General features: G+C 38.8%; 1 protein-coding gene across 1 annotated transcript; it reads left to right on the top strand.

The window, feature by feature from the left end:
* The first annotated feature begins 1,782 nt into the window (after positions 1-1,782).
* On the top strand, positions 1,783-24,439 carry IL1RL1 (interleukin 1 receptor like 1). Its single transcript, XM_085054369.1, has 15 exons — positions 1,783-1,977; positions 2,744-2,915; positions 5,255-5,446; positions 5,576-5,658; positions 6,492-6,567; positions 8,787-8,801; positions 8,883-8,979; positions 9,248-9,416; positions 9,499-9,661; positions 11,866-11,934; positions 13,788-13,920; positions 14,013-14,170; positions 18,179-18,322; positions 20,588-20,746; positions 22,806-24,439. The coding sequence occupies exons 4-15, from the start codon at positions 5,656-5,658 to the stop codon at positions 23,159-23,161; spliced, it is 1,542 nt and encodes a 513-aa protein (XP_084910495.1). The 5' UTR covers positions 1,783-1,977; positions 2,744-2,915; positions 5,255-5,446; positions 5,576-5,655; the 3' UTR covers positions 23,162-24,439.
* The last annotated feature ends 885 nt before the right edge of the window (positions 24,440-25,324 follow it).

Genomic DNA, 25,324 nt, shown 5'->3' with positions numbered 1-25,324 from the left:
AGTTGCTGTGCAGCAGTTTTTACCCTTTTTTTAAATATGTTCCCCCAGAGTACTTACCCATGTTGCTGATGGGCTCAGCTGTGGTCAGTGTGGATCTCTTTTGGAGCTGGCTGGAACTGGCTCTCTTCAACTGGGGGGCAATTCCTGATGTCTTCTCACAGAACTCACCTCTGTACCCTCCCAAGTTTTGCCAAACACAATACGCTCTGGTTAGGAGTGTATCTACCAACAGTGTCTTCTTGTGGTAACTGTCTCAAACTTCTCAATGAAAGGAACCATCAGAACTATCTGGGGACCAGCCACTCCACCACCCACAGTGTGGGTGGTACTAGGCCTGCATGACCAATGATAAAGGCCAGGGGCAACTTTTACCTTGTCCATCTCTATTACAATATTATAAACTTTGGAAAATGTTTCTAATCTCCCTTTTACACAAAGTTTGAGATGCTTTGCCAGCCACAAGAAGGGCACCAACACAGAGAAACAGGAAGAACACCGCAACCTTAGCAGGATGGATCCCCACCAGCTGAAAAACATTAGACCTGACACAGGTGTGGACACACCCAACAACATCTTCCCCTGCCATCCCACCATTTGCTAATTCCACCAGATTTCCCTGGGTTAACCTCAATAAGTGTAGATAGTGAAACCTTTCCTGATAGGGTCACCTGTGTCTGAATATTTCCCTACAGTGTCCACTGGCAGTCTGCAAACAGGGTGCAAAAATTGTACCCAGCAAATGTTTCCTGACTAATAGAGTTAGGTATTAGGCAAGCAGGGTTAACATGCTGCTAGGCTAAGTGCTGCTTCTTGGAGCAAAGTGAACTCTGATGTTACTGAATTTATGTTTCCCTATCTCTGCCTTTTATCTCAGGTCTTTATCTTTTTCAATGTCATCATTTTTTCTCTTGCATGCTTGAACTCCTAACTCTTTACATGTCGGTGACTTCATTTACCCTGGGTTTTCACTTTTTGTATCTTGTGTGGCTTTAGCTTGCCTACTTTTCACAGCCTAGGTGTAATTTTGCCAGCACAAGTTCATACACTCATGCTGCACCAAAACCAGTCATTGAATCACTGACAGCTGAATACAAGGATCATTGACTCCTAGTGCTAGTAAGGACCTGTGGGGCCATGTTGATACCAATACCATATCCATCTTGGTACCAATTCTAAATTCGTCTGTAACACCAAATGGCAGCTCCACTAGGTTACCAGCAAACTTCTAGTGCTTCACTGCCTTTCCTGTTATAAGATTTTTCCTGCTGTCTTGCTTAACTACCCCCTTCTACAGTTCAGACCCATTACTTCTTGATCTCTTTGCTTTGAGAACAGACGATTCCCTTGCTTGCTGAACTGCTGTGCATACAGGCTGCCAAAGGTGCAATTAACTCCTTGAAGAAATCTCTTAAAGTATTTCTGTAAGCACATTTTCCACATACTTATCAAGAGGATTTTGTTTTAGAAGAGGGGCCCAGAGTTACAAGGCATCCAGCATTGATTATGTTTTCTTATGAAAGCTGCAGAATGTCTTTTGCTCAGCTGGCAGCTATCCTCCTTAGCCAGGAGCTCTGTTTCCCATCTGCACCATAATCTGGGGAACAGACTGCAGGATGAAGAGCTGTTCTGAGGTATAGAGCAACACTACAAGCCCTCTGATCTAATTTTTAGTGGACTTCATGATAAAATAACCTATTATGTGTCCAGGCAATTGAAGTTAGCTTTACCTGAATATATTTAACCTTTTGCTAGATTAACCTGGCGTGTTGTGATTAGAGGTTGTTGAACCTACCACTGAAGGTAGATGGTTACTCCAGAATTTTTACTTAAGTCTCTCACATCAGGAAATGAGGGAGACCTTGAATCTGATGAAACATCAAAAACCTGAGCAGGGAGTAGTTTGTGAGCTTTTCAAGGTAGGAGTCTGACCTGACTCTGACTGGTTGACCAAAACATTGTGAGATTTCATTGTTGCAGGTGGGTTGTTTTTTTGTTTTTTTTTTTGTGTGTGTGGGGTTTTTTTGTTTGTTTTTTGTTTTTTGTTTCTGTTTTTGTTTTTTTAGCTCTTTTGCATTTTCTGTGTCATATGGGAAGTGCAAGCCCCAGACTACTTCAAAAGAAGTGTGGTACCAAGGACTGAGGAGACCATGGGTGTGACATAGATAAAATTTTTGCATATTGGCATCTAATTTCTACACCTTTATGTATTGATATGGAGTTGTTGCATGCTGACAGTAGAGTCCCAGGAACACTGGAAGGGACAAATGGTATTCACAGCTCTGCCAGGGGAAAAAATAAGTTTGACTGACCATAGGATACGATCTTCTTTCCCTCCGAGATTTAATTTAGCTGTCAATGCAGGTAATTGTTTTTTCAGCACCTTTTTTGATCAGCTTAGCTTCAGTGAAGCAGTTTCCTTCACTAAAAACTGTTCCTGATTCTCCAGAGACTTTTCAAGCTGTTCTCATTGAGCTGGTGCCTGACTAGACCAGGCAAAGCTGTTACTTGTTTTCAAGCAAAATCTGTTTCAAAGTGCCCTCTGCCATCTAAGTGTGCCCTCTTTGTCCTCCCCAGGCAGAAGATTTATTGCATTATAACTGTGGTAAAAAGGAATTATTTGCAATTAAAGGAAAACTTATGCTAGTGGTAAAAGATATCTGACTAATTGGAACTATGAGATGCTATCTCTGATGAGTACTTTAAGTAAATTGCTACAGTGATTTGCATGCTCTTCTCTATTCAGTGGGAGGTGACTCAGAATGAAGCTGTGTCTCTTGCTTCAGCAGATATGAACTGCCCAAGCCAGATAAAAAGAACTCACAGTAACAGTTGGTATGAGTTAAGCAGAGAAATCACTGCAAAAGACCCATCCACAGAGAACAAGCCACTTCTCTGCTTTCTGAATTTTCTAGATGGTAGGTCAAATTTTTATAATATCACTTAACCAAAAATAATTGAAGTATTTGATAAGAAAGTTTATTTCAGTTCACTTATGTGCTTCTTTATCTCAAGAAATAACATTAGATTGAAAGAGTGGGAATGCTTCTGTGATAGACAAATAGTGTTAGGACTAAAATAAAAATTTACCTTATAGTGAAATGTATTTAGAAATGGATTTTGCCATTAGTTTCCTGGAATATAGTTTTACTAATTAGTCAAAGACACAGCAAATCTTTCCCCTGCAATTGATTTTACAGAATTTAGCATATTTATGTATTTTTTTGCTTCAAAATACTTTTAAAGAATAATGTGTATATCAATTCTAGAATTTCCATGCTTTAATACTGACGTTCCTAAATTCTACATCTGCGTCTGTAATTAGTGTAACTGTTAACTTGGTGAATGCTAGTTCTGGCATAAGTTCAGTTTTACTGTTGCAATTTTAATAGGATGTTTTCAGTCAGAATGCATTTTCTGGTTTGATAGAAGAATGAAAATCACTTTCAAAAGGTTTATGTTAGTAAAAAAATCTCACACCACTGCTCTTTCATGATATGATTACATTCTAAAGTCTGTTAAGTTTTTTAGGAAGAAATTGCAATAACTTTTCCAAGTTTTGTTAGTATGAAAGGCAATGTTTGTCACTTACATAAACAGTATTATAAGCATTTTGTTGGCAAATACAATATTGGAAAGAAAATCAGAAATATGTTACTATCACAATTGCCTTTGGAGGCGCAATGAGTTAAGCCCCATAGACTGCTGCTTCTGCAACATACATAATGGGTTTCCCCTTACCACCTTCCTTTGGTATTGGATCATTAGGAACTAAGTTACGACATACTTGGGTAGTTATCCCAAATTTTGGATTTATTTTTTTTTCAGCACCACACTGGCGTTTGCTGCCGACTTTGGAAAATGCAAACAGAATCACATTGTTCTTTCAATTGCATGAGCTCTTTTGATTTTCAGGGAATATTACTTTTTAATTACAGCCCTGTATATTGTACATATTCACACACACAAACTCCAAACTCTACTTAAACTGTTTCCAGTATACAGCAACTTAAAATTGGAGGGCAAATAAATAAAGGAGTCATCAAATTTGGTGGGGAGCATCTCAGCTCAAATATTTTGCATTCTTTTGGTGCAGGCTGGTAGCCCAGTATATGTAAGGTCTCTCAAAGTCATATTCTTTGAGTAAACAGAAGACTAACTGCAACAACTGGCAAGTATGGAGACAATAAATTATGAATTTCTTACCCCTGAATCATTCTGGCGCTTGTTAGAAAAGCTGGTAAAGAGCAAGTGATGGGCTGTCTCCCTTCCTGGAAAAAGCTGTATATCAAAAATGGTAAAAGGTCATCTCCTTGCAACTTTCTGGTAATCACCAGCCTTCCACTCCTAGGGCTACAATACACTGGCAATAAGGGACTTGCTGGTATCTCCAGCAGGGATATGATATTACTTGTGGCTAAATTAATAATAAACACATACTAGTAAAATACCAAATGAGAAAAAACCCTCATTTTCAGACAAACTCCCAACTTAGTCTGTGAAGCTGATTTTCCTTTAAAAATGTATTGCTTTATCTTTTGTCATCTTGCTGAGGTATCACTCAAATAAAATAGCTCTGAAAAATAGCAGGGCAGTTAATGTAACTGTTGCTATATTTTTTGGGGGTAAATAAGTTCCTGGAACAGAACCAAACACTTGGTGGGAAAAGGTTCCCAGCAGAGAAGGAACATTCTGGATATTTTTGCTCCCTGATAGTGTTAGAAATATCTTCTAGGAACAAGATTTATGCTCTAAATGATGAACAAAGATGAATGCTTTGCTGTGCTGATGCTGTGAATTTCATTGTGTGCTGTTTTGTAACTGATCTTTCTCTCCTGAGGGTCTGTCCAGCCCTGGGTCACTCATGAGCCCTGTTCTGGGCCACCTCATTCATTCCTTCCAGGGCAAAAGTCTTGATGTTTGTGTTGACAAGTACCTTCTAAAAATCTGTTCACCTCGCCTAAGGTTTCCTTAAAATTAAAGAAGTCAATAGACTTGTGCTTGTACATGGTGCTTTTCTCCAGCAATAACAAAACAAGTAGCCTCTCGCACAGAATATTTCTTGGAGCCCTGACTGGTCATTCCCTTCCTGTAAAAGGCATGACATCAACGTTGCTGTCACGTTAATGCTGACATACTGCTTTCTTTGGTCTGAACCTCATATTTCCTGTGATTTGTGAATATCTCTGCACAATACCTACAATGAAATTCTCACTCTTTTCTCTTCCAACACTAAGTTTTGTTATTGTTTTTTCAGGGTTTAAGAGTAACCCTTTGGATATGATTAAGCCTTCTAAAAGAAGAAACTTTCCATATCAATACAAAGCTGATGATATTTCTGAAAGTTCAAAACTGAATTTCAGACTTGGCAAAAACATTGGTCTTGATAAAGCTTGTCAATGTTTGTTTAGTCTGGAAGTTTTTGGCACTGAAATAAAAATTCCTTGCAGTAAGTGTGACGACAGTACTTACATTTCTTGCCTGTTTTTCACTACTCCTCTTGTGTTCACTATCTGCAAGATTAATTATAATTCCTTTCTAACTTGATTTCTCTTGAAAACTTGTCTACTGTCTGTAGTACCGTGTGACTGCTGCTTACTCAGACGTGATAAGACTGCTCTGTGATCTGCCCTGAAGGACTGTATTCAAGGCTTTGAAATGGTAATTAGAATGCTTACACCTACATGGTACAGCTGGATTGCATGACTGCTGTCTCCTGAGATATTCCTGGATTAGGTCAATTTAATGCCCATGATCAAACAGTCAGTTTTTTACATAAACGGGTTTGCTGGAGAGTTCTTGAGCCACACCATGAGGTGTGAATTACAACAGGTGCATGTCAGTTAGATACAAATGAAAACATCACTGAGATACAGGATCTGCCCTACTGCTGTTACGTGAGTACAATATATGCTCCTTTACCTCTGTTTAAAGACCATTTTGTCAGTTTCCCTTCAGCTTAGCATTGCTTGTGACACTCACCTGGTTTTGATCTTACTGCTAAACGCTTACCTAGAGGAGCTGTCACTGAAGATAACTCTCCATTCATAAGATAAAGACGTACTGTGTACCTAAGCAATTGGTTGGATGTAACCTTAATTCAAAACCAGGGTATATATTTTCAAATCCAGGATCTGTTCTTTTCTAAGTTTAGGTATAGTTTTTCTTCACTTGACTTTGAAGAGAATACACATATATTCCTTGGGGAAAAAAAAAAAGCAACCAAGATAAAAGAGGCTTCTATCTGAGGAGCACTACAGCAGAGTAATACTGACTCTCACTAAACTAAATCATAGTTTTGATGATGATAGAGCAAATAACATCATCTCAAAGCTGCAAAACTGCTGCTAATGTACACACACACACTGTACAAGCAGATCACCTGATGAAATTTATCACTGCATGATACCATTTTCTGTTCATTTTCTGATGTATATTGATACAAAAATACTGGTGTAATCAGAGTATATTCTAAGATATATTTTTCTTCTTAGTTTAGAAATATGATGAGGCATACAGATTTGATCCTTTTATCTGCCTTCCTCTCGGTTTCCGTGACATCTGAAACATGTAAGTCACATTTTAAAAATACTATCTGATAAGGTTTGTTCTGTAGAAATGTGTAGGCTGTTTCCAAATTGATGGTTTTATTTTCATGCCTAAAATTAGTTAGTTCACCTCAAGCCAGAAATCATAACTTAGAAACTAGCTTTTAATGTGTTTTCTCTATATATTAAAATGCATCAAGTACTGTCCATTTCTATGACATCAATTCTAGGTTCTACTTCTGCCACTTGGCACCTCTGCAAGCAGCAGAAAAAGGGTCTTTTTGAGAGAATTTGAGAGCAGCTGATGCTCCAGGTCCCAGCTGGCCACAATCTCCAACAGCATGCTTCAATTGCACTGAACAGCATATATGCATGTGTGCCTTGCTGAATCAGGCGTGTAAATGGATGCTGAGCTCAATAAAAATGCTCTTTAAGTCCTGGATTTGGGGGGATATTAATTGAAAAATGCAGTGTAGCAATCATTTTTCCCTGCACACGGGGGATGTTCAGAACAGTAAACTCTTTCTGACCAGCCAGCTCTGCAGACTCAAGTCCATAATGCTGACCAGTGACACAGTGTTGCACAGCACTCAAGTACTTCTATTCTCTAGCTGAGATGTGTATTTGTCTGAAAAATTGTGTAGGATATGTCCAATAAATACTTCTCCATATTGTCAGTTTTACAATATGAATGCCAAGATTCAAGAAAATTAGATTTATTAAGGTGCCAATTTCCGCTAAAGTATTTGCCAAGATGATTTTCACTGATATCATTGAGTTTAGATGAGGCCTTTCTTTTTCTATGTCTTCCCTCTCCACACTATTTTCCCCCAAAGAAAGCTGTATTTCCAATGTGTTCCACCTTTGCTGGGGCAATGCTGCCTTTTCTGACACCCCTGATATATCCCGCTGTCCTTGCAAGGCTGTGGGTGGGAAAGCTGTAAAAATGATGGGGTTGGGGTTACTCATACCTGATGTTGCTAATTTAGGTGCCCAAATGACTAAGTGAGAAGATAATCTCAGTGGAGATGGACCACTTCTTTAGAAGGAACCAGAGTACAAGTGTTCCTCATGTAGAGAGACTCACCTCCTGATTTGTGCAACTGTAAAGCCAGCTGGTGGCAACACTACTGCAAAGTGTCATTTTTGATAGATTCTCTCTATTTTGGTTAGCTGTTTGGTTATCTACTCTAATTTTCATGCTCCCTTATCTACTGCAGTTCCTCTGCCAATCTCCATCTTTGTCCTGTCACCATCTTTGCTCATACTCTCATCTTTCTCATCTCAAAATTCAATTTAACTTTCAGATTAGTGTTTCTGTTTTCAGTAGGCAGTTCACTATTCAGGTGCCTGAGCACTTAAATATTTGCCAAAATTGCTTGATTAAAGTTTTTCTGGACCAGTTTCAGTATTCAAAAGTAGAAGTATACTCAGTTAAAAAAATAATTAAAAAATTTAGTGTCTTACTCCCAACTTTTCTTGCATGTGAACATGTGTTTATTTTCCTAAGCTTCTTATTTCTCTCTTAATTATTTCTGGCATCTTTCCACCTTCCCACATTCTCATCAGAGCCTTCCTTTCAGACTGTTAGATTGCTTTTATATTTTTCATCTCCCATTTCCATGAACTTCAGAGAGAAGCTCTTATTTTGTGGTTTTATTTTATTATTTTTTTTTCCTAAGGATCCAATCTACAGACTTTCTCCTTCTATGATTTTTTTCTTCCAGGAAAAAAAAATCTATTTCCTTTTGCTGTATTAAAAAGGCAGAACAAAAGCACTTATATATTTTATAAATTAATATTCATTATACTGAAGTAAGAAAAGATAACTATATTAAAGCAAATACTTTTCTTTGTGTTTTGATTTGTGTATTGAATGAAAACAGTATTTTAGGCAAAGATTTCCATAAGAAGCTCATTTTAACAAATCACCTTTTTTTCAATTAAATCCTCTGGGGTTTTTTGTGTGTGTCTTAGAATCTAGGGATTTGTTTATTTATTTTTTTTGTGCCCCCCCCATTTAATTACTCTTTTTGCAAACAAATGGCTCCATAACTCAAAGTTATAAATTTTTTTATTGAAAAACAATCTAGTGAAAATAAGATTGCTGTGTATCATCTCTGAAAGCTCAAGGAAGGCAGAGGGACACGATTGGCCTACTGATCCAGGAATGCTAAGTTCTCTGTCTCAGTGGACAAATGTTTAATTTATCTGAGATTTTAATCTTTTGTTCGTTTGCAGTTGATACTATGGAAGGTGAGGCTTTAGTTATAAAATGTCCCAAATCTGTGAAAGTCACCTGGTATCGCATGGATACTAACAAAATAATTCCTGCAGAAGAGGAAGGATCACGAGTGTTTTCCATGCAACGATTTCTTTGGTTTCTGCCAACTTCTAGAGAGGATTCCGGAAACTACACTTGTGTAACACATTTGTAAGTGCCACATGGAAAGTGAAAGATGTAAGAATGGCAAGAATAAATATTTTAATAATATCTTCTAATTTTTATTTGTGGAAACGATTCCTTTTTTTCATAAGTTTCCACCCTGCAACTGCTATTTTTATGACATCATTAAAATCAATCTGTGACTGAAATACAATAATCATCCACATGTTTATAGAATGACTCACATTTGTAATAAATATTAATAGATTCCATATAAAAATGCAATCACTGACATACCTTTATTTCATTTTTAAAGTGCAAGTAATCGCACAAAGTCATACAACATGAGTGTGCAAGTGCATTCATACAAGCCAGGAGAATGTTTCCCAAATCGGATTCGTTACCCAAATGACACTGGAAGAGGGAAAATTGTTTGTCCTACCATTGATAACTACAAGAATGCTACTATTGTCCAGTGGTATAAGGTAAATAAAACCCTGATAGTGCCAGTGTAGGTCAGAATACTGTGAAAAGCTATTTGCAACCAAATAAATTTTTCTTTTCCAGGACTGCAAACCTCTTCAGGGGCCAAGATACTTCAAGAAAGAAAAATATATTTTTATTGAAAACCCAAGAAGGGAGGATGATGGTTATTATACATGTCAATTTATTTATACCCATAAAGGAAATGTGTTTAATGTGTCAGCAACAAGAATTTTCATAAGTGAGGGTAAGACAGTAATTCTGTAGCTTGCTAAGATAAAAAGACTAATGTTAACTTAGAGCCAAGGAAACTCCTTTTGTACATTAAAGAGAAAAAGAGTTTTGGATGGTTTGTCTTATCACCTTAATTAAGATTTAGATCAGCTTTATTAGATGAATTTTGTGGATGGCTATCCAAATAGAGCAAGATGGGGTTAAATCAGACCTGGCCACTGTTTTTTGTTAAAAAGTTCATGATGACTCTTAGTTAGAACTCTACTAACCACAGTTCCTGTGGTAGCACTCATTTCTGAGATAAAGGATCTCCTCAGTGGGATGCCATAATGCTTTGCTCTCCATTTCTTTCACAGCAGCAGAATTTGTAGGTAGTGAGGACTGTCTGGTGATCATTAGATCAATTGTGTTGATGGCCTGCAACTTAATTCTTCTTGGTCCACCTCAGCTACCTAACATTTATTAGATAGTAGGACTGAAAAAACTTTTAGATTTTTCTTGAGTGAGACAAAACGAACAAGATATATATGGAAACAGAAAATGAGTGGAACTTAGTGATTGCTGTGTCTCTGTGATTTTGAACAAGGCAAATATGACTGCATTGTGTGGACTTTGGGGTGCCTCTAGGATGCAGTCTCCTCAGGGAATATTTGGATGGTGGTCAGAGGAAGGGCACCCAGCAATCAGCAGTTTCAGATTGCCTTGACTTGCAAAACTTCAGAATGCATATTCACTTCTGCAGTCAGATCAGCAGAAAAATAGTCAGAAAGACCATTTCTTAGGGGCTGGTAGAGGGCTTGAGTTAGGCTTCTGTGGCTCTTTTGTTGTTGTTTTGTTGTTGGTTTGTTTGTTTGTTTTTATTTTTTTAAGTAATGTTGATTTGCAGACTGACATCAGTCCTTTTCTCTCTGGGGAAGCACACAGACAACTTGCAGGCAGAATGCAGATTTGGAGTGTGGGAGCCTTGACTGCAGTTTTTGCTGCTGTGCCCATATCTCAGTTGCAGAGCTTGTTCTGATTATTCTGAGCTGGACAGAAGGCAGATTTGAGCAGAGACCTAGTTCAGTAGCTTGGAAATGTTGTGCCTTTCCTCCTTTTCTGTCTGTTGCTCTGCATGATCATGATCATGATCAGGCTCTATATGATACTTCTCTGCCTGACAATTTGTGTTTGAGTGTATTTCCATCAAAACTTCTCTAACTGGTCTCGAATATTGTTCTGCCTGGGTAATAAGGAAAATTTCTGGATTTTATTTGGCACAAAGACATTCAAGCTTACAAAAGCCTGTGTTACATCCAGGCAGCTTTTGAAGTTAATCCGACTTCCTTTTGAAATCTTTGCAGAAAGAAGAGATTGCAACACAACTTGTGAAATCTGGGCTGGGTCTGGCATGCCTGCTCCAGGTTTTGCTAAATTCAAAGTACTTGATGCCAACTTCTTTGTGTTTTTATCAGACCTTAAAATTAGTATGCTGATGAGTGGAGCTGTTATGTTTTGTTAATAATAGAGAATTATGACATACATTCCTGTTGCCTTGCAGATCCACTCTATCCAAGACCCAGAGGACTTTCTGCCTCTGAATGCTGGCAATTAAGACCTAGCACAGTTAGCTAGCTGGGAAGTTACTGGCTCTCTCCTGATTTCTATTTTGTCATATCAAGTCAGTCTGGGAAGCAGGAACTGAAATGTATTCCTGCAGATTTTCTAGGGAAATATGGGTTTCACAGAGGTGCCTTGAGATGGAAAAGTTTAATGAGGAAAAGGATAGCAAGCCATATGTTGGGAGTTCAGATACTGCATAAAAGTACATAATAGGTATTTCATATAATGAAAGTGAGTAATTTCTCAAATGTCTCTTAAAGAAACCACAAACAACGGAGAAAACACAAGCCTATAACAGCATTTGCTTTTTTGCTCCCACTCAGCAGATAAAACTACTTCAGAAACTAATTTTTTCCCTTGTTCTCTAGGTACAAAGGTAAAAATTAAATTAGTAGGGAGAAAATACTGGAATTATTAGCATGTGCATACTCCCCAGTGATATTTGGTTGTAGGAATAAAATTAGATAATCCCAACAGGTATGTGAAACATTGTTAGTTTGCAATTGTGTTTTGTGGTCATAAAATACTTACTGTACAGATTACAAACCTTGTCCTATAAAATGCATTTTCACAACTTTCTAATATGTCCTTTCTTTTTCTCTTTAATTTCTGAAGTAAAGCACTCACCTCTTCCACCTCAAATCATATTTCCAAGGAATGAGGATGTAATAGAAACTGAGCTTGGTGAGTAGAGATTTTAAATTGTTTTTAAATTAACATTTTGTGATGGTTTAGTAAACACGTGTATCTACAAGAAGATGTGATGATGGAATTCTTCATCACAGTTTTGCACCATATTGTTTACCAAATTTTATTCACTCCAGGCACAGTGGTATGAAGGTAGATATAACTGATGGGTTATTTATATATTATGTGAGGTTTAAGGAGATTTGAATAACCTGTTCTACTCTCACTGGGATAGATTAGGATTATTCACAGAGAGAATCATTACATCTCATCTGAGAGGCAACAACTTCCATCCACTCCAAAGAGGGTTTAGTTAAAATCCTCAAAACTGCTTGATGGCACCTCTAAGAGGGAAGGATGGACTATTCTTGCAACTAGAGCTGCTCCTTGCTACTTTCAGTCCCCGTGAGGAGACAGTGGCTGTGCCTCTGTTGAGGAACTGGTTGCTGGCCCTGAAGCTGAGGAGCACTGCATGTCCCATATCCACGTTGGCTAGCATTGATCAGAGCAGTCTGCTGGGAAGATACTGGGAGGGCTGAAAGACAGGGCCAAGCAGTGAACTTAGACATAGCTGGCTGGACAGCCCACGATGTAGAGCTTGCTCCTGGCTCCCTTCTGTTTAGGGCTGTAGATGTTTTTAGGGATTCAGATTCATCCTGGGTAACCTGCACCATCAGGACAAGGTGTTTCTGATAGGAGTGAGAGTTGTCTGGATTTTTTCTGTAGTCAGTGGAGATAGGAGGAGCTCTCCAGCAAGAGACTGAACCCATCTGAAACCTAAATAGGTAATCCAGGATGCTTGTCTCCCAGGGCAAGTGGGAGAAGGGATTGTAATTACTACCCCACTGTTTCTGTCCTACAGCAAGACTGCTCTGGTAGCAGGTACTGTAGGGGTCCACAGCCCTCTCTGTGCCACCTGCTGTGGCCCAGAGACTTACCATGTTGACTCTCACATTCCCATTCTTTTTTTCCTCTTTACCCAGTTGTTTTGTCACTCAGACGTTAGACGGTCTCTGCTCCAGGACAAGCTTTCTATAGTAAGATGATCAGTGTCTAGCTCTCTGTGGGCTCTGCCTATTGCTCTGGGACAATAAGTCATCTGGCACTGCTTACATGGAGCAAATTCACTTTACATTTAAAACTCACTTGCTGTACTGATTCTATTGTCTCCTGTCTGCAAAAATGAAGGAATTTCTCCATGCTCCCTAATACCAATTCATGGTCCAACCATGAGATTTGATAATCTTATCTAAGATCTGCTTAGATGCAGATTTACATGGAAACAATTTAACATGTTTTAATGTACCTTCTTTCAATGCAATTGTGGCTCTTACTTTGGAATAAATATTTCCTAATGGGAAATATTAAATAAATAATTTCCTGTTTTAGTTTTGCTTGGACTGGTTTACTTTACTTCTGTCCAGCTTGAATAAAATCCAAGATAAGGCTGCACACAAGTCTTACGCAAAATAATATATACTGAAATTTAATTAGGTTGTTTCCGTGTACATTTGTGTGTCAACCAGCATATCGTTTCCATGTTCCTCAGTAGCTGATTACATATGTCAAGCATCATAAGTAAAGGGTACGTTGCCTTCATCATAATAAATATAAATAATTCCTTTTGTAATCCTTGGTGTGTTGTGAGATAATTTGTTAAAATATTCATATTACTATTTCTTTTTGTCTTTTCTATGTATCATTTTGTCAGCAGTAGTTCAGAAAAACATGTCAAAATTGTTATGACAAAACTCACAAGTTGTATGAAAATTCGTAGAAAAGATGTTATGAGGAAAATAAAATTATGTTTTTCATCGAGGAATGTTTACATTTCTTTGAATTTTGTTTAGGTACTGCTTTGTCTCTGAAATGTCAGGCCCGCTTGGGGATTAAGAAACAGCCACTGGCTGCTGTCAGATGGGATGTGGATAACATCCCAGTGAAAAGCCTTCTTTGTTCAAGATTTCATGAAGAAACTCATTTGTAAGTGCATATAACACAGAATAGTCTTTCTTCTATGCAAATTGTGCCTAACCATTAAAACCAATGGTACCAGCTCTTCCTCTTTCTATCAGTTTTGAAGGACGTGAACAAGAGTACTATGAAGAGACCACTTTGAATATAACTGAAGTAAAAAAGGAGGATCTGCAGTCAAATTTCACGTGTATAGCATTGAATGTAATGTACAACACAAGAGTCACGGTGACATTGCAACTCAAAGTGAAATCTGAGGGTAGGATTTTTCATTTTGATTCTTTACACTTTGCACTTAGTTTGAAATATGTTGGTGAGTTTATTTTATTATTTGTTTCAGATAGTAAGAAAGTTTCAGTTAATAAGAAGCAAAACCAGCCTGCTTCTTCCCTACATGTTCAAGCCAGTGTTAAAATTCTCATGGCAGAGTCCATGGGATAAATTTCGTTGGGGAGAGAGTGGGACATTATTTAAGTGGTACTAGCAAGAGATGAAATATGCAGTGTGACTGTATCAGCCCTGTGATAAGAATATCCTGTTTCTAGGATATTTCTCCATTGTGACAAATCAAACTATTATTTCTAGTGTAAAACCATGGCAGAAAATAGGCTAACTTCAAAAATAAGAATTTCAGCTGCTGGTTTGATAGTTTGTTTGTCTTCCTTACTATACTGCATCCACTCTAGTGCCTTTTTTTTTGACTGAATGTCAAATGGTGTGACTCACTCCTTCAAAATCTCTCTTTATCTTGTCTGAGTGCCACTGTGATCACTCTGTGCCACACAGAGGTGTGAACAGCATTCCAAAGGTTTTCCCTTGATTCTGTTTTTAAATTCCTGGTACTAGTAGTACTTGAAAGAGAAGAAAATCCAGGGCAATAAATTATAGGGACTGGGATGATCCCTAGCTTGTATGGGAATTTTCTTTTTTAACAGGGATAGCTAAATCCCTAAGCACTGTTGCCAACACCCTGAATCAGATTCCTATGTCAAAAAATGCTATTTTGCCTGTGAAGGCACAAGAAGCAGCTGTGATCAATGGTTTCCTTTTTCATCCCTTCAGATATGCTGAACCACGAAGAACCATGGAATCATAGCATGGTTTGGGTTGGAAGGGACCTTAAAGATCATGTTGTTCCAAATGCCATGGGCAGGGACATGTTTCACTAAACCAGGTTGCTCAGAGCCCCATCCAGCCTGGCCTTGAACACCTCCCGGATGGGACATCCACAACTGGTCTGAGCAACCTCTTCCAGCACCTCACCACCCTCTGAGAAAAAAAATTCTTCCTAATATCTAATCTAAACCTGTTCTCTTTTCTTGAGGACTTAAGGAGGAAATGACAGGGCCTTTAACAGGGATTAGTTTTCTATTAGAGTATGGTGAGAAGAATAAAATCAAATGTATTGTGATCATGGGGTGTGCACAGATCCCTGCCCTGCCATATTTTCAACTGCTCATGACTTTGTACAGGATCATGGCTTCAAAGCCTAGACATATTTCCTTGCCATAGCCTAGACTAGAAGGGATGCATGTGAATTATAACAGCAGAGTAGTGCCCAGCAGGAAGGTGGCAGGAGATGTTTTGGTTGGATGGGTGAGTTTGAGTGTAGCATCACTCCAGAAGCTGGAAGCACACCAGCTCAGCTTGTACCTGAGTGTGGCAGTGTACTTGCAATGAGAGGGAAGGAAACTGAGTAACAGTTTCTGCTCGCTCTCTTTCAACAGGTCTTTTATTGGCCCCATATTACAGAACAGGTGAAGGAAAGCATAAAGGATATTCTGTATTCATCCCATGAACCATTGAATCTGATTTCTGTTAGACAAATCTTATTTTGTTTTGTATTCATAGGTCTTCAGTAAATGTTCATGAAAGCTCTTGGATGTGACCCTGCTTTCACTGCTGCCCTTTTTGTATGGATATCTGTGCCCTTGTCCTTGTTGCTGCTGTTGACAAGGTGTCTGCCTCTGCTCCTCTGCACTGTTGGTGTCAGCAATGCTATGTCCAAAAGTGGCTGTGCTCTGCTTTAGTTTTCTTCACTCAGTCCTCACACTGCTGAGCAGTACTTATGCTGAAGCAATGCCGCTTGTCTCTGAGAATAATAAAAATGCTATAGGATTTGTTTGTGCCTCTACTCTTGTAAATGTGGAATAAAGCTGTGGTCTCTCCTTCTTTTTTGTGTTTTGTTTGTGTGTTTATATTTAATAAGAAAAAATTTTTTCCAAATATGTGATTGCTCATTAGTGTTTCCCACAGCACAACTTTTGTCTGCTAGCTACTATCCTGTTAATATTTTTCTACACAGTCATTCAAAGCAGAGATCAATAGAGTTCAGCCCAAAGCTTCAGCTCTGTTCTTCCTCAAAGATGTTTAATTCTAAACCCAGCCATTTGGCTCATATTTGGTAGACTGATGTGGATGGGAACTCTAGACCCAGACCTTTGCCTTCACTGTCTGGAAGTGTATCTACCTTACAAGCCAGAAAAGATAGAAAAAACTGCTGCTCTTCTGGAGTTTGTCAGGAACTTCAAAAGTTGCTTTCTGACATGTTTTCTCTTGCCTCTCCAATATTATGCCTTGTGAGCTGAAAGTTCTGTATTCCCATTACACTTGAATATAAATAGAAGATGGTTTACTCATGAGCTCAGCTGATAAAATCAAATGGAACAACAGGATCTATTCAGCCTTGTTCAGGGGCTTGTGGCACTTGCCCCCATTGTGCTGAAGTTTGCCAATTTATTCCAGAGAAATGAGAGGCTAAGCCAGCTTTACTGGGCATTGAACGTGCTCTTCCAGGAAGGCACCTCTGTGGAGCTCTTGTCTGAGACATTACAAGTTGCATAGGGACATCACTTCTTTTACAGCCTGAATATAAACAGTGTTTTTCAGGTTCATAATTGCAGAAGTTGATGTTGGAACCTGTTTCTTCTCCAGATGTTTCTAGACACAATGCAATACAAGAGTAACTGTATTGCTATGATGAGCACACTGTCAACAAATGCATCAGTAAGAAACAGCGTAAACTTTGGTGCTTGGGTCAGCCCCAGCAGGTAGTGAAAGGGGTTGCCTTATTTTGTCTGTGTGTGTAGTGACCAGGAAAATGGATAAATGACCATGAAAACCATAAATTTTGAAGGGGTCCACATCGACAAAGCTCCTTCATGGGCATCATGTGACACTGTTAAAAATACAAAATGGCCAAATTCACTATAGAAGGAACTGATTGTTTTCTTGCCCACTTCAATCTTATTGGAAGGTGTTTCCCCCCAGTCTAGTTCTGGTGAGGTAAGCTTCATTATGAACCTAATACTTCTTTCTCCTTTTAAATGCCAAAGAAAGAAATGTGAAGAGTGTGAAAATCATGTTAAATTTACCTCGCATCCTGCCAGAGGAGAGGGAAAATATAAACTCTTCATTTATATACCTTTTCAGCAGAATTTCTCTAGTCTTCCACTAGACCAAGTTACTCAGTGCCCCATCCAAGCTATTCTGGAACACTTGCAGGGATGCAGCATCCACAGTTTCTCTGGGCAATCTATTTCAGTGTCTTACCACCCTTAATATAAAATGTGTCTTCCATGTATCTAGTCTGAATCTATCCTTGATAAGTCTTCATCTCTGAGGTAAAGATGATCAGATTCTAGAGTTTTTCCATGAGGGAAACTGGAACGGAAGTGGATTGCTCCATTCTTTCCCAATTTTTCTTACTCATCATTGCTATTTTATGCTTCTTGACCCTCTTGAAAGGAAAAGGCAGGAGAGAACATCATCTGACTTGAGCATAGTTTATTTTATTTTTGTCACTGGGACATGTTCTGTTTCCCTGCTTGTCTAGTGTACTTAGTTCTTATCTTGCAAATTTCATTACTTCCACATGCTTCTTTGTAACCTGTTTGTGCAATCGTGCCAGAAGCCTCCACTTGTCCTTTTGTGGACAGTCATGTTTTTCATGCGTAAGCTTAGATGTCTTACAAAATGGTTGTGTTATTACCAGTTTTAAAATGTTGCAAAATACTTAAAAATCACTGTCAGCTGTGTTTTTTAGTATAAGTCAGTCCAGATTCAACAAAGTGAGTATTTATTATATACTTCTTAATATGCTTCTAGTTTAGGGGTCTATGTGTTGGCTGTGCCAGCCGGGGAAGGAAAAAGCTTTGTCATCTCTGTTTTGAGCTCCTGAAAGCTGTGACAGAAGTCAGAATATGAGGCTAAAGCTTCAGCACATGGGTTAACTTCTCTGTGGCTAATATATTCCTCTGCTTTGCAGCAGTTCTTCCCAATGTCCTCCTGGTCGCAGGATCTCTAGCTGTGCTAGGTGCAATAGCAATCTCAGTTATACTTTACCAGTCTTCCCGAGTTGATATTGTCCTGTTGTGTCGGGAGATATTCCAGCCCTACTCAGTCAAGGATGGTAAGTAAGATTTGAGAAAGAAAGTTTAAAAAAATGAAAATGACAAATCATAGAGAAAGTAATTTATTTGATAGTTTCTTGCTAACTCATGTGACACCTGAGCCTGATTATTCTCTTATGCTTTTAGTCAAGAGAAGTCATACATAGCTCTGGAAGTGCTTTGCATTCCCTTGTTTCCTGGGTTCTGTAGCGCTGAATTACATAAAAGAGGGATGCAGTCCCAGTGTTTTTAATGAAAGTATTTGCCATAAAATATTGAATTAGGTTGAAAATCTGCTTTACAGTGCTATTAACTGTACTAGTTGTGCGCTCTCTAAAGCAAAGGAACAAACCTGCTGGCTAATGTATTAAAAGCATATGTTAGAGCAATACAGCTTTTATGGGCCTGAAAGATACCAGTGGCGTGGAAGACATTTCTTGAGGAATACATCCCATCTAACTTTATTGGTGGATTTCAGCTCAAGATTCAGACATCTACAATTAGTTGCATGAAATGAAAGCGCACACATGCAAGTTTCCACCTTAGACATGAAAGCTGGAGGCCTGGGGCTGTGTTCAGCTGTCTAAGAATTTGGTGTTGTTGTGCTCCCTTGGGAGTTCAGTGAGACCTGAGTCCCTCTGCAGTAGCTGCTGAAGGGCAGGCAGTGCCTAATGACATGACGAAATACATGTTTCAAAGAGACCAAGTCCAGTTCCTTATCAATAAAATCAACAGAGCTCACCAGTCATTGGGATCTTGCACCTGTGCTCTAGACACAGGCATCTAGAATCCTTTGGGGTGGCCAACAAAATGGACATGACAGACATCTGCTGGGTGTCGCAGACTTTTGGAGCAGGATCTGGAGAGCAGGCAGGACACGACAGGAAGTTTCATTGGTGTCTGTGTTTTGGAATCTCAGCTGGGCCCCTGGCATTTACAGGAGAGTAATCTGCATTACCCTGGAATTCACTGACTGCAATGGCCAGCTCTCCATGGCTTGCAGTAGGATTTTAGACACCTGGCTTTCATGTAGACACCTAAATGGACAATTTTTAAATCTGAAGCTGATTCTTACTACAGATGTCTGTGTGGTAGATATCTACAACTGATTTGGTTACTTACGTTCTATTTAAAGAGGAAAGAAGCATGCTTTTAAAGGCAGTTTCCACTGAAGTATTTTTATGATGAAATGAATCAGACTCTGGAAATGGACATTTCATTACTATTACAAAATCATAGATCCACAGAATCAATGTGGACCTCTGAGACCATCAAGTCCAACCTATGACTGAACACTGCTATGTCAGCTAGACCATGGCACCCAGTGCCACCTCCAGTCTTTCCTTAAATACCTCCAGAAACTGTGACTCTACCATCTCCTCGGGCAGCCAGTTATAATGCCTAATCATCTTTTCTATGAAGAAATTGTCCAACCTTAATCACCCCTGGTACAATTTAACACTATGTTCTCTTGTGCTGTCACTGCTTCCCTGGGAGAAGAGGCTAATCCTCACCTGGCTCCAACCTCTTTTCAGGTCCTTGTGGAGAGCAATAAGGTCAGCCCTGAGTCTCCTCTTCTCCAGACCACATAACTCCAGCTCCCTCAGCTGCTCCTCATAGGATCTATTTTTAGGACGGTTTGAGTAAGAACTTCAGCAGCAAAAGAAAGGATATGGTCATCTCCACTGGAAAGAAAGAAACATTTGGGATTAGAACAAAAATGCTGTAATGGAAAACTTAAATGAGAGGAATGAAGCAAAGAATGAAATAAAATATTTGACTCTCTGCTTTGTTCTGACTGTAAGACTATTTCCTAAGTAATGCATTTTTTCAGTTAGGAGTATGATATATTGTGGGAATGATGAATAATTTCTTCAAGATGGAAGAATTTAAATGGAATATCTTGTCCTGAGAGACAAAGCCTGTAAACAGCCTGTTGTATCACTGAAATGACAAATGCTGAGCTTTATCTCAATATCCTGCTAATACGCATTGACCAATTGAAATCTTACCACATATACTTCGGGATACAACCTTAACAATAGAAGGGTCAGGTTCTCCAAAACTATAAACACTCAGATTAAAAAAAATTGAGCATGGAAAACACCAAATATGCACAGTCTCTAGATTCCAAACATGCACCAGATTATATACTTTATTCAGATTGGCAGGAACTACTTAGATCTATTTCAATGACTGATATTTTTATTTCTCTCCTACTTTTTGCCATAGAGAGCTCTAATTCATGTTAGTACAATACCCCTTCCTCTTTTTTTGCCTTACAGATGGGAAGATATATGATGCATATGTTATCTACCCTCAAACCCACACCAGTGAAGCTAATTTTGTGGAATATTTCGTTTACCAAATCATGCCAGATATTCTAGAAAATAAATGTGGATATAAATTGTGTATTTATGGGAGAGATATATATCCTGGAGAAGGTAAGTTTCAGATCTGATAACGCACTGAATGACTTGTCAAGCTTGAACAAATTGTGATTCTAGTCCTTTTTAGGTGTATAGGAGGTCACTTTACATTCCTGACTTGAGGCTTTTCTCCTCAGCAGCTCTTCCAGGCCAGGTGGCACAAGGGCACTCTGTGCTTGCCACTGTGCTAGGAAAAGCAAGCTACAGGAAAGGGGCAGAGACTTCTTACCATCTTGGAATGTGCAGGAAATATGACCCTGAACATGACTCTTTTAAACATACACTTGCTCTTTGGAAAGTCTAGCTCTGCACAGCCATTACCTGGGCAAAGCCACAACCAAACTGTGTGACTTGGCTTGGCAGTCTACAAGGCAAGGAAGAGAAGAAAACCACAAACTGAGTTGAGGAAATACCTTTGCTGTTATCACTCAGGGTTTTCAACCTTTTGTGAGTGTTTTAGAGCCACAGGAAGCTCAGCTTCTTTTCACAGACATTATCTATTTTCCCATAACACAATTCCCAGCACAAGTTCAAGAGGGAATTGGTACATTTTATTCCTACTTTCTTGTCTTCCAGGATGAAATCATATTAATTAACCTCAGCTAATTCCCATATAGACACCTTCTACACTATCTCGTATGACTGCTGTCACCTAGGCGCTATCTGCTTTCCTCCAGAGCTGACTTGTCTGTTTATCTTGTGCTCTGATTGTTCTGTAGACCAGATCTTCTCTCTGTCAGTGAGCAGGCATGAAGCCTAAGCTGGTGCATTTTCTGTTACACATTTCTGAAATCATCTGCCTAGGGCCAGATGTCATTCACTGAAGGGAGGCTGAGATCTCTGATGTCCTACTCTTCTGGAAAGTTGTGAAAGGGCTGCCTGGCCTTAGGAAAAATGAACGTCAAGAAAAGCTGCAAAGGTTTTGAGCCAGATCTAGAACAAAGAGCTAACAGCAGCTCACAAAACTGTCAATGACAAAAACTTGTAGTGGTCTGGCAGCCCCCAGCAAAGGAAAAGAAGGTACATATGGAGCTGGCTGATGCATCTGCAAACCAGCTGATTTCTTAAATAATTGTTGCATTGAATTTCCTCAGCTGGGTTCCCACCTCCTTTCTTTTGGCCCAGCATGACATTCCAAACAACAATGGGGTTGTTCCCACCAAAACAACTCCAGCTTTCACTCTACAGACCACCAGAACCTCTGATAACTGGGATGAGTGTTTCACTGGACAGGCATTCATCTACAGTCTACCTCCCACAGACATCCCAGCAGGTGATTAAGACAAGCAGCTCCCAGAGGCTTGCTGTGAGCTTTCCAAGCTGGCCCAGAACTTTCTTCCATAGCACATTGGCTCTTGAGCTTCCCACTTTCAACACCTCCAGCATCACAGAGACAGTGACATTGATCAGCTCTCCCTAACATGGCAGTGGGAAATTCAAACACCTTCAGTTGTGCTGACACACAGATGCCCTGCAAGTCTGGATCTACCCCTGCAGGGTGGAGGGCAGCCCAACGCACAGATTAGCATATAAATTAACACATGATAACTCAGGACAATTAACTATAATTAATTGTAACTAACTGTAACCCCACCTGCAAATAAGCTTCTTAAAAGCAAGTCACCCAAAAGTTTAGTTTTCATGGGTAAGTATTGCAAGATCATCTCTAAGGTATTAAACTTGGTACAACACAGTTTCTTACATGGAGACTGTTGAAACACAAATTGATGCAGTCAGATCTACTGAACTTTACCCTAAATTATTGGACTAGAAATTCCTAGCAATTCTTAAGAGCAGTGAAAATAATAATGTTTCAACCAAAGAAAACATTTGAATGGAAAGATCGTGTTTTGGGCTTTTTGCTTTTCTCTCCCCCCCAGTGCCCTTTGGTTGGTTGTAGTTTTTTTGTTTCAGGGGTTTAGGGGGTAAAGTGTTTTTATAATAAATAAACTGTAGCAGACTGAAGTGAGGTAGAAGTTATTTCTGGTGACAAAGCAATGAAAATGAAGTGCCAATTCACAAAAGGATTTTAAAAGAAATACCAGGGCCTCATAATTTTCTTGTGCATTGCTAGATGCAGCCAGTGCAATAGAGAAGAGGATGCAGAAGAGCAGACGGCTGATCATCCTGCTAACACACCAGCTGATTAATTCTAAAGAAGATGCTTATGATCAACACATTGCTTTATACAATGCCCTCATTCAAAATGACACAAAGGTGATCCTTCTGGAAATGGAGGCAATTGGGACTTATGGGGAGCTCCAGGAATCTCTTGGGTTTATTATTAAGCAGCAAGGTACCATCAAATGGAAAGAGGAGGACACAGTGCACCCACAGTCACCCAACTCTAAGTTCTGGAAACAGGTGAGGTACCATATGCCACCGACATGCAGGTCCTCATGCTTGGCTAACACCAGATCAACAACCTAGGAAAACAGTGCTGTAGGGTCAGGAGGGACTACAAGCTCACAACCCTTTTTCCTTTCAGAACGTGCACGACTGTACAGTCCAGAAATCTGACTGTGTTTTTTGAACTTTTTTTGTCCTTCAATTGAGTAACAATAAGGTAAATTGATGGGAGAGGTCTAGGAAAATGAGAGGATTTTATAGGTATAAGAGTTCTGTAAAGAAATAATTCTAGATTGTGTGGAGAATTTTGCATGTCACAGGAAAAGAAATATACCTATACTCTTTCTATATTTAGTTGTATATATAACAGAAAGTTATGATTGCGAATAGCTGAATGCATTGCAGGTTTACTTCACTTTTCTAATGCAGTTGATAAAATATAAATGCCTTCTGTATTATTTGACTAGAAAATATAAGGTTATGCTTTTGTCAACCTTTTTTCCCTGACAAGCATACCTTTTTGATTCAATGGGGATACTCACAATATGAAATTTTAGTTTTTCTAAGTGTGGATGCCTCACTAAAGGCTCTTTTGAGACTGAAGTGAATACAGCATTAAAAAAATGCAGTGTTAAGGGAAATAAATGCATTTATATACATATTATATATGCATTGTTAAGGGAAATAAATGCACTGAGACATATATAGGTATTTTATATGCATTTTAAAATATTTTATATATCTATTAAAATGAATCTCACACAAAGGGGATATTTCACATCTTTTGGGTACAATAACTATGCTGTTACTGTAATTATTATATCCAGATAGAAATACCATATTGAAATGTAGTATGTTCTTTTTGTACACTGATAACATTCCTTCAAGCTACTGAAAAATCTCTGCTTTTTTATAACAAGAAATATCCACCTTTATTCCATGCCTTGGCCTCATGTGTAGTTATACTTTCTTCTGATAGGAAATAACCTTAGATGCAAAAGTCAGAGTCAAATCTCCTTCTGGTTCTGGGAAGTATGAACAAAATGTGTTCTAGTGCAGATATCCCTGCAAACTTAATTTTTTTAGCTATTCAAACCCAGGAAATTCTTGCTACCAGAGAAGGCTTAATTTTCAGCTTTAGACTTGCTAGAGAATGAACATAAAAAGTGAAAATTAGATGTAGAACACATTGTTACCAAGTCCAGGATTACAGAACAGGCAAGTTCTTTCCTTTTACTGTAAGTTTTTATTGACTATGGATCTTCAGACTTATGGATCACTATTTGGAGTAGAAAAAATGTGCGTAAAATATATGTATAGATATTTTTCAGCAATCAATTAAAAGATCTATGGCAAACTGGGCAGTTTTTCGCTAATGAGTTTTATTTTCAAGTGTTCATTCACTCATTGCTCATTTCACCACAACTATAAAGCATCTAATGTGGCATTTTGTTATTGCCTCATTAGATTGTGTGCAGTGTTGGGTCTTGTTCCTAAAGACACCTCTGGATAAACCTTACTGTCTCTTTGGAAGCCCCACAAAACGGATTCATGCCCCTGTGAGACTTGGTTTATTCCTGCAGTACTACCTCTTCCCACAGAGAGATACTAACACTAAAGTATGTGTAAAAGCAGGAAAGCTTGTTGCTATAAACTATGAAGATTTTTCACATAAGCTTCTGAGCAAGAAAGAACATTCACTTCCAAGATTATCACAGGATAAGTTTTTAATACGGTTTGAGCCCTGGGCGTGTAATGAACAAGAAAGGACGATAAGTGAGTGTCTTGGAAATGAGAAATCTGTGATGAATTTTGAAGCTGGAAAGGGATGAGGAGAAGGTACAATGAGGACGTGCATAGGGTCAGCAATGAACTAAATTACTCTGCAACATACTGATGTCTCACTGACTTCTGTTAGCCAGGCATGCAGTTATGGTGGTGAAAAACAAACTCACAAAATGGCTCTTGTGGTGATGCTCGTTTTTTCAAGTTTCATGATCAGCCCAGAAAAAAAAAGAGGAAAATTACTCTTATTGTGGTTTGCCAGGAGGGAACAGTATGGCCTTAACAGAAAGAAAAGGGGCAAATTCAGACAGTGGGAAAGAACATTTCCAGGACCACGGGGTGCGTATGTGAACATAATAATGACTAAAAAATACTGCAATTTTTACAAGTTTTTTTTTAATTATTATGCATTGGTGTTTAGTAAAGAAATATGAAACATGCATTAAAATGGATGTCTTT

The sequence above is a fragment of the Lichenostomus cassidix genome, chromosome 1, assembly GCF_008360975.1.
Source record: "Lichenostomus cassidix isolate B80296 chromosome 1, HeHo_3.0, whole genome shotgun sequence".
Lineage (NCBI taxonomy): Eukaryota > Metazoa > Chordata > Aves > Passeriformes > Meliphagidae > Lichenostomus > Lichenostomus cassidix.
Note: the sequence above shows the minus strand (reverse complement) of the source record. Positions and strands in the feature narration are given on the sequence as shown.

Coding starts and splice junctions, on each gene's coding strand:
- IL1RL1 (XM_085054369.1), top strand. Junction 8,980..9,247: donor TACACTTGTGTAACACATTT/GTAAGTGCCACA, acceptor TCATTTTTAAAG/TGCAAGTAATCGCACAAAGT. Junction 11,935..13,787: donor TGTAATAGAAACTGAGCTTG/GTGAGTAGAGAT, acceptor AATTTTGTTTAG/GTACTGCTTTGTCTCTGAAA.